This window comes from Bos taurus, chromosome 11, assembly GCF_002263795.3.
Source record: "Bos taurus isolate L1 Dominette 01449 registration number 42190680 breed Hereford chromosome 11, ARS-UCD2.0, whole genome shotgun sequence".
Classification (NCBI taxonomy): Eukaryota; Metazoa; Chordata; class Mammalia; order Artiodactyla; family Bovidae; genus Bos; species Bos taurus.
Genome location: NC_037338.1, coordinates 105980239 through 105988553, shown reverse-complemented (window position 1 = coordinate 105988553; position 8315 = coordinate 105980239). Strand labels below are relative to the sequence as shown.

General features: G+C 69.9%; 2 protein-coding genes across 11 annotated transcripts; one reads left to right on the top strand and one right to left on the bottom strand.

Moving 5' to 3' along the window:
- Positions 1-932: 932 nt before the first annotated feature.
- Positions 933-3097, bottom strand: C8G (complement C8 gamma chain). Of its 4 annotated transcripts, XM_059891243.1 has the most exons (8): positions 2562-3097; positions 2183-2270; positions 1977-2113; positions 1803-1873; positions 1628-1735; positions 1284-1385; positions 1157-1195; positions 933-1075 (listed from the first exon to the last, which is right to left on the bottom strand). In XM_059891243.1, the coding sequence occupies exons 1-8, from the start codon at positions 2768-2770 to the stop codon at positions 1062-1064; spliced, it is 768 nt and encodes a 255-aa protein (XP_059747226.1). In that variant the 5' UTR covers positions 2771-3097; the 3' UTR covers positions 933-1061. The 4 variants fall into 4 exon arrangements, 3 of the variants coding, with proteins under 3 accessions (XP_059747226.1, NP_001421945.1, XP_059747225.1); NM_001435016.1 differs by lacking the exon at positions 2562-3097 and having other exon boundaries at positions 2183-2422; NR_198886.1 differs by lacking the exon at positions 2562-3097 and having other exon boundaries at positions 1284-1735; positions 2183-2422.
- Positions 3098-3197: 100 nt separating this feature from the next.
- FBXW5 (F-box and WD repeat domain containing 5) lies at positions 3198-7474 on the top strand. 7 transcript variants are annotated; one of them, XM_024998642.2, is made up of 9 exons: positions 3198-3240; positions 4282-4497; positions 4638-4795; positions 5067-5241; positions 5365-5513; positions 5588-6005; positions 6207-6354; positions 6427-6639; positions 6731-7469. In XM_024998642.2, exons 2-9 carry the CDS (start codon positions 4305-4307, stop codon positions 6972-6974), a joined length of 1698 nt encoding a protein of 565 aa, XP_024854410.1. In that variant the 5' UTR covers positions 3198-3240; positions 4282-4304; the 3' UTR covers positions 6975-7469. The 7 variants fall into 7 exon arrangements, with proteins under 7 accessions (XP_024854410.1, XP_059747230.1, XP_059747227.1 ...); XM_059891247.1 differs by having other exon boundaries at positions 5329-5513; XM_059891244.1 differs by having other exon boundaries at positions 3198-3301; positions 5329-5513.
- Positions 7475-8315: the final 841 nt, after the last annotated feature.

Here is an 8315-nt window from a genome sequence, read left to right as displayed (position 1 = left end):
CCGGGACCCACGTGTGGAGGGCGCACAGTCGACCGCGGGAGGCCCCATCCCCACGCTTGACCTTCTACCAACAGCCTGCGGTTGTGCGGAGAAGCCCCTCCAGGCAGAGGCTGGGGGGCGGGACACCAGCCCCCATCTGTCCCCAGACCTCAGGGCTCCCACCTTCCAGAAAGTTCTTCCCTACAGGCTAGAGATCATCTTATGGTCCCTCATGACTGGTGACCTTGGGCAGACCCTGGGTGTGGGCTCCTGGGGGCCACCCCGTCTGTCCAGGCACCCCTCCCCCGGCACTCTGGGCCCCCTGCCGGCCCACCGACGTGGTTGCCCCCAGGGGCGCCTGTTGCTCGCAGCCACACGCGGACTCGCCCCGGGGGGCAGTCCTGTTCACCAGCCAGTCCTGTGCCCTGTCTGGCCCTGTCTGCCCCTGGAGCGGCCGTGAGGGCCACGCAGGCTCCCAGCTGCCTCAGATGGGCCCCAGACCCGGGAAGTGATGGGGGATGGTTTCCCTGCCTGACCCCCTGAAGCCACATGCTCCTCCCCAGGGGCCCTTCCTGCCTTGGCTACGGGCCCCTGGGGCTCTGGGCCCTGGCTCCCAGGAGGGGTCTCAGGAGGCAAGGGAGACCTGCAGGGAAGGCTCTGGAGAAGACCAGGGCGTCTGCCCAGCAGGACGGCCCAGTGGGGCCACGGGGCAGGCCTGCTCAGAGCCAGGGAGCAGGAGAGACAGGCGCCAGTACACGGGACAGAGCAGGGGACACTGGGGTCCGAGGGCAGGGTGCCAGGTGCCCTAGGCCTTGGCCAGGAGCTGTTCCCCACCCCCAACTCCCTGGGGAGGGCTCGGCACCAGGAGGTGGGCCCCCGCCCTCCAGCCCACCAGGGAAGCAGAACAGGTGGGCAGACGCGGGGTTCCAGGGTGGAAAGGAAGAGGCAGCAACTGAGGCTGCGACGTTTAATGAGAGCCCATGGAGCACCCGGGGGAGGGGCAGCTTCGAGGGGGCGGTGGATGAGGGGTGGCAGGTCCAGCTCCGGGCCGGCTCCTTCCTTGCGCGTGGCGGCCACCCGCCTCACCTCCGCACTTCTGCAGCACAGACGCGTCTCAGCTGTGAGGGGGCCCTGGGCACCACCCCCTACATACTGCCCGCTGGAGCTGCCCGCTCACCGTCCAGGGTGTGGAACTGGTCCGCGGCCTCGCAGAAACCTGGGGGCCGGGCCAGGGGTCAGGGGCAGCCGGAGGTGGGGGGTGGGCGGCGAGCCAGGGGGAGACAGGGGCAGGGGATGACACTCACCGTACTTGGGGAAGAACAGGGTGTGGTCCTCGGTCAGGTTGGCCCCCTGGACCCGCTGCTCAAACACACTCAGGAAGGAATCGCTCACAGGGAGCGAGCGGACTGCGTGCAGGACACACGGGCTCCTGGGCACCCACGGGGCAGGGGCCTGCAGGGCGCTCTGGGGGCTGGGCTGTGTGCCTCGGGCTGCGATCTGACCCCTGCTGCCCCGCTTCCCCGTCCCGTTCTGTCCCCACATTTGGGCTGAAGAGCAGGGGCAGGCGGGAGGGAGGAGAGGGCCCACCCAGCCCACCCAACAGCCCTGCGGGCGCAGCAGACCCGGGCCCCAGGGCCCCAGGACGTACCGTACAGCTTCACCGACAGCTGCCGCGCCCTCTCCAGGTACAAGACGGCAAAGCCGCGGTAGTCCGTGTCCCCGACGACCACGTCCACCGGCCCGCGGGCGCCCCGGGCTGTGGGGAGCCGGCGGGTCAGCCCCACCGCCAGCGCCGTACCCACCCCCAGCGGCCACCGCCTCACCTTGGAGCAGGAAGCGCCCTGGGCGTCCCGTGTCTCCGTACAGCTGCCGCACTGCCCAGCAGATTCCATCCCTGGGGGCACGGCCATCATGGGAGGATGCCCAGCAGGCTGGGGCACACCGACCCGGGTGAGGCCGCAGCTGGGGTGGGCTCAGGGGTCCTCGCTGGGACTCACAGCTTTCGGAAGGTGCTGACAACCATGGCTGAGCCCTGAGGAGCCACGTGCAGAGTGGTGGCCTCAGCCCGATGGCCCTGCTCCTGCAGGTAGCGACATGGGGAGGCCACGGCCACCAGGAGCCAGGTCCCTGAGAACTGGGGAGCAGGCTGTGTGAGGGGCGGCAGAGCCGGGTGGGCCCCTGCCCCACCTCGTCCCGGCTCTACCTGCTGGGCGTCAAAGTTGGCCTTGGGCTGGATGGTGCTGATAGGGGATGGGGGCCGCGGGGGTCTCCGCACCCGCTGACCCAGGGAGCTGCTGGCCAGAAGCAGAGTCAAGAGGGCTGCAATCCTGGGGGTCAGCATGGCGATGGCGGCGACAGGGCGAGGGGACCCGCAGGGCAGGACGAGGGGACCCGCAGGGCAGGGCGAGGGGACCCGCAGGGCAGGACGGCCACGTCCCAGGTCAGAGTCCACTGCCCACTGCTGCCCAGCCGCCCCGCCCAGGAAGTCCACCCATGCTCCCGCCACCAGAAACCTCTGCCCTGGGCCAGGCAACCCCCGACTCAGCCTCCCAGTGAACTCAGCCTCACCCTGGACATCTGACCTTGGCCCTGTGCTTCCCGGCAGGGGCCGGTCGCCATGTCCGGTGTCCAAAGTCCAAGTTGACCTCTGGTCTTTGTCCACCAGGTGGCTCTGAGTCCACCTGCAACGCGGGAGAACCGGGTTTGAACCCTGGGTCGGGAAGATCCCCTGGAGGAGGAAAAGGCAACCCAGGATTCTTGCTTGGAGACTGCGACGAACTGTACACTCCATGAATGGACAGAGGAGCCTGGTGGGCTGCAGTTCATGGGGTCGCACAGCGTCGGACACGACTGAGCGACCTTCCCTTTCTTTCTCTTGTCCACAAACCCGGTGATTTCCACTGCGGCGGGTGCTCACCCCTTTGCACGTTCATCTCCCCACAGCGAAGCAAGGGCCTGTGAGGCCGCGGAACGCCGGAGCTCGGTCTCGAACCCGCGACCCTGAGCCCCGCGCGCAGCCACGCCCACGGCCGCCGCCCCTCCCCGCTGCCAGGGCCGCTGTTCCAGGGGAGGCCGGACGCGCACAGGCGCACAAGGACGCCCCGGGCCGCGGGGTCCTGACGCGCAGGCGCAGGAACGGCCGACGCGGGCGGTGGCGCTCGGCCGGCGACGGTCATCGATGCCTCGGGGCTCGTGGCATCAGCCTGGCGGCTTCCATCATAGAGACGCGGCGGCCGGAGCGTCGACGAAGGGCGGAAGAGGGTCCGTGGGCTGAGGCCGGGCGCCGGGGCGGGGGCCGCGCATCCGGGCGGAGGCGGCCGCGGTGAGTGCGCCCGCCCGGGGAACGTCGTCACGGCGGCGTCCGGACCCCGGCCCGGGCCCTCACAGCCTAGCCCGGAGAGCGTCGTTACCCCGCCCCGACCCCTGGTCCGGCCCCCCAACTCCCCGGACGCGTCCTTGGCCAATGAATGAATCGCCGAGGCCGCCGGGACTGGGGTGGCGGGGCCCGAGCCGCGGCCCCGCCCCCGGCAGCCCCTCAGGGAGGGTGGGGGGCGCTGGGCGGCCCCGCTCCCGCCCCGCCCCGCCCCGCCCGGCCGTCTCCGCGCTGGCCTGCGGTCAACCTGGCAGGGTCCCCCAGGCCAAAGGGCAGAGGTCAGGGCCGGCTGGTGTTCCTGGCGGCGTGTGGGACGGGCGGCCGGGCCGGCCCTCGTCCCGCCGGCCCCGAGTCTCTCCTGGGAAGGACCTCTATCCCATGCTGACCGCTCCGAAGCCTGGGGCAGCAAGGTCAGAGATGGTGCGCAGGGGTCACCGACCCTTCCCTTCTGGGCCTCGGAGCGGTCACCAGCTCTGGCAACCAGATGTCTCCCCGGGATCCTATGGGGGGGAAGTCAGAGGGCCCCACCCAGAAAGCCTGTCCTCCTGAGGAGGGGAACTTTTGGGGTGACAGTGGGTCCCCCGAGCCCATGGCCACTCCAGCTCCAGCTGGACCAGGCCGGGAAGCTGCGTGTTCAGGGACTCACTGGGCCTTGGGGCACCTCAGGAGTGCAGGGTCCGAGGAGCACGGCTGTGTAGGGGGGCTTGGGGAAGCTCTTGGCTCCTTGGCCGTGCAGGCAGTGCCAGCCGGCCCTCCGCACATGCTCAGTCCAATATAATGCCCAGCAGGGCAGTTGGTGGGGCAGGAGGAGCATCCACTGGGCTGGCTCGGCTCCGCTCAGCCCCGGGCTCCTGTGCCTCTCCTTGGACCTGGGGGCCAGTGTCCTCCCTGGTCCCACCGGCAGCTAAGGGGTTGTGCGTGTGTTTCAGGGCCGCCGGGGCAGAATGTCACGATGGACGAGGGGGAAACACCCCTGCTTCCAGACAGCCTGGTCTACCAGATCTTCCTGAGCCTGGGCCCGGCCGACGTGCTGGCCGCCGGGCTGGCGTGCCGCCAGTGGCAGGCTGTGTCCAGGGACGAGTGCCTGTGGAGGGAGCAGTTCTACCGCTACTACCAAGTGGCCCGAGATGTGCCCCGGCACCCAGGTCAGCACTGGCCCTCACGCTGGCTGGGGACGGCGGGCTGGGCCTGGGAGCAGGCCCGGAGGGTGGGCAGGGCGGCCCCCGGCTGCCAGGGCCTGGGCTTGAGGCCCGCAGCCCCAGCATGACCCCCCCACCCCCGACAGCGGCCACGTCCTGGTTCGAGGAGTTCCGCCGCCTCTATGACGCAGTGCCCTGCGTGGAGGTGCAGACGCTCCGGGAGCACACCGACCAAGTCCTGCACCTCAGCTTCTCCCACTCAGGCTACCAGTTTGCTTCCTGCTCCAAGGACTGCACAGTGAAGGTGAGGGCGGCGGCCCCGGGGGGAGAGGGTCAGGGCTGACAGCCCACGGCGAGGGTCGGAACCTGGACGACCGCCCGGGCTGGGAGGCCGGGGCTGGGCGGCCCTAACTGCCTGCAGATGAGCAGGGGCCCTGCGTGCAGCTAGGCCAGAGCTCGCCGGAGCACTACGTACTCACAGGCCTCGGGTGGTCTGAAGGCCAGAGACAAGGGACCCCCACCCGATGGCGGTTTCCGGGCTCACCAGGCGTGCCTGCTGGGCGCCCCACACGCAGATTTGGAACAACGACCCGACCATCTCGCTACTGCACAGCGCGGACATGCGGCCCTACAACTGGAGCTACACCCAGTTCTCCCAGTTTAACCAGGACGACTCGCTGCTGCTGGCGTCTGGGGTGTTCCTAGGGCCCCACAACTCCTCCTCAGGCGAGATCGCGGTCATCAGCCTAGGTAAGAGAGGGCTGGGGGCGGGCGGCCCGACCACCCCGCCCCTAACGCTCCACCCTCTGCCCAGACACCTGCGCCCCACCCCTCCAGCCCCGCCCGCCCCGCCCCTTCCCTCTGCTCCCCCAGACACCTTTGCCCTGCTGTCCCGGGTCCGCAACAAGCCCTACGACGTGTTTGGCTGCTGGCTCACCGACACCAGCTTGATCTCGGGGAACCTGCACCGCATCGGGGACATCACGTCCTGCTCAGTGCTCTGGCTCAACAACGCCTTCCAGGTGCGCGCGGGGGGCGCCCTGTGGCCGGCGCGGCCTCCCGCAGCCCGCGCCTACCTCCGCGCTCCCGCCCCCAGGACGTGGAGTCGGAGAACGTGAACGTGGTGAAGCGGCTCTTCAAGATCCAGAACCTCAACGCCAGCACCATCCGCACCGTCATGGTGGCCGACTGCAGCCGCTTCGACAGCCCCGACCTCCTGCTGGACGCCGGCGCCCCCGGCACAGACTCCAGCCGCGTCTTCGACCTGGGCAGCGATGGCGAGGATGAGGAGAGCGACCCGGGTCCGGCCCGCGCCAAGGGCCTGCGGCGCCTCCTGGACGGGTTCCTGGAGGGCCGGGCACAGCCCCCGCTGCCGGAGAGCACGCTGGAGACTAAGGTGGCCAAGCTGCTGGCCCAGGGCCACACCAAGCCCCCGGAGCAGGGCAGGGCCGCCGCCGGGAACAAGCTCCTCATCTTCACCACCGGCTGCCTCACCTACTCACCGCACCAGATCGGTGAGGGGCCTGGGGCGGGCCCGCCTGTGGGCAGAGCCCCTTCCTCTGTTTGTCCGGGGGCCCAGCTCTAGGCCAGCGCTGCCCCCACTCACCCCTGGGCAGACACACGTTCAGATCTGGGGATGCAGGGCAGGCAGAACCCTAGCCGTCTGGGAATTGCCAGGTACCGAGGCGCCGCCGCCACCCCCGCCCTCCTTGCAGGCATCAAGCAGATCTTACCGCACCAGATGACCACAGCCGGGCCCGTTCTGGGCGAGGGCCGGGGCTCCGACGCCTTCTTCGATGCGCTGGACCACGTCATCGACGTGCACGGACATATCATCGGCATGGGCCTGTCCCCCGACAACAGGTGGGCCTCTGTGGGCAGCCCGGGGGCGGGGGGAAGCTCCGTGGGCGCGCACTGAACTGCGTGCCGGCGCAGGTACCTGTACGTGAACAGCCGCGCCTGGCCTAGCGGCTCGGTGGTGGCTGACCCCATGCAGCCGCCACCCATCGCCGAGGAGATCGACCTGCTGGTTTTCGATCTCAAGACCATGCGGGAGGTGAAGCGGGCTCTGCGCGCGCACCGCGCCTACACGCCCAACGACGAGTGCTTCTTCATCTTCCTGGACGTCAGCAGGGACTTCGTGGCCAGGTGGTGGGGTGATGCCTGGGTGGGGCGGGGCGGGGCGGGGCGGGGTTGGGGGCGGGGCGGGGCGGGGCTCACCGCACTGTCCCCTCCCCAGTGGGGCCGAGGACCGCCACGGCTACATCTGGGACCGCCACTACAACATCTGCCTGGCCAAGCTGCGGCACGAGGATGTGGTCAACTCTGTGGTCTTCAGCCCCCAGGAGCAAGAGCTCCTGCTGACGGCCAGCGACGACGCCACCATCAAAGCCTGGCGCTCGCCCCGCACCGTGCGCGTCCTCCAGGCCCCGCGCCCGCGCCCGCGCCCTTTTTTCTCCTGGTTCGCCAGCCAGAAGCACTGAGGCGCTGGGGCCCGCCGAGCACGCCCGGGACCCTTTCCCAGGGCTGAGTGCTGCCCAGACCGCACAGGGGCAGAGCAGCTCGCCACAGGAATGCCTTAGGAAGGGGGCCGGGAGGCCGCAGGGAGCGCGGCCTGGCTTCCACCACGCTGGCGCACACACACCGCCTCCCACAGCTGTGCCGCTCAGCACCGGGCAGCCAGGGTCACGTCTGACTGGCCCGGGGCGCACAGGACACTGTGTCCCTGCCCCCCGCTCCTCACCCACCCCTTTCCCCTGGGCCTGGGCCCTGGGCCCTTCAGCACCACGTGTCCCCTGGCAGCCCTGTGGGGCCTGGCGCTGTTCACTGGGCCCAGCCTTGCCCAGGGAGCTGGGGCTCCCTCCTCTGGGAGCTGCCCAGCATCAGGGTTGCAATGCAGGTCAGGCTGTCACGAGCCCAGGGGACGTGCATGTCACTGGTCACCTGTTCAGGGTCTGAATAAACAGTTGGCAAGAGCACAGCACTGACCAGTCTCTGTGCAGGGAGGGGTGTGGCATCCACTCGGGCCCTTGGTGTGCTTGCTGGATGGGGTGGGGCGCCCCAGGCCACACGCTGGAGCTGCCCTGAGCCGGCCAGTGGGGACTCAAGTTTGTGTCCCCAGCTGTAGCCCCCACGGCGTCTAAACAAGGCCCCGGCACCCACTCCTGAACAGGCCCACTGTGTGCCCGCTCCCCGCCAGCAGGGGGCACAGGAGGACTGACGGCAGGCCGGCAGCAGGCTGGGGAACCAGAGCTCCGCCTCCCTGGGTGCCTGTGGAGCCACCGGCTCAGGGCTTGGAGTCCTCAGGGGGCCCTGGCTGGGGCAGTGGCAGAGCCCTGTGGCGCCTGGCACGTGACAGTGGACAGTAGAGGGGCAGGGGTGGCCCCGGCCCTCCCAGGGCTCACCCGGCCCGTGTGTTCGTCTGGGGACGCTGGGGGTGGGGGCCCTGGCGTGGCGGGGCTCTGGCGTGGCGGCGGCCTGCCGAGCAGCCCCACACACGGCGCCTCAACAGGATGGTCGAGAGAGTCATGGACAGGCCCTCGGGGACCTTACATCCTTCCAGCCAGGGGCAGTGGTGAGCAGAGGCTGGCCCAGTCGCCTGCGGGGTCATAGTCAAGCCGGCCGCAGGGAGACGGGCAAGGCAAGGCCAGGCGCACACAGGTGAGCTAGCCTGGGAGGACTTCAACGTGCCTGGAGGAGCCAGCTAGCAGCACAGCGGCTCCCCAAGGACAGCCCCCGCGCTGTGTCAGACGCAGGGGCGCTCACATCCCTGGATTTGTCTGCAAACCGCTGGACCCGTGAGAACAGGGAAGGGGCCCCAACAG

Coding starts and splice junctions, on each gene's coding strand:
- C8G (XM_059891242.1), bottom strand. CDS start 2,770: ATGGAGTGTACAGTTCGTCGCAGTCTCCAAGCAAGAATCCTGGGTTGC. Junction 2,012..2,547: donor GCCAAGGTCAGATGTCCAGG/GTGAGGCTGAGT, acceptor GTGGCTCCTCAG/GGCTCAGCCATGGTTGTCAG. Junction 1,874..1,976: donor GTCAGCACCTTCCGAAAGCT/GTGAGTCCCAGC, acceptor CCGTGCCCCCAG/GGATGGAATCTGCTGGGCAG.
- FBXW5 (XM_059891247.1), top strand. CDS start 4,305: ATGGACGAGGGGGAAACACCCCTGCTTCCAGACAGCCTGGTCTACCAG. Junction 5,514..5,587: donor GGCTCAACAACGCCTTCCAG/GTGCGCGCGGGG, acceptor TCCCGCCCCCAG/GACGTGGAGTCGGAGAACGT. Junction 6,006..6,206: donor CTACTCACCGCACCAGATCG/GTGAGGGGCCTG, acceptor CCCTCCTTGCAG/GCATCAAGCAGATCTTACCG.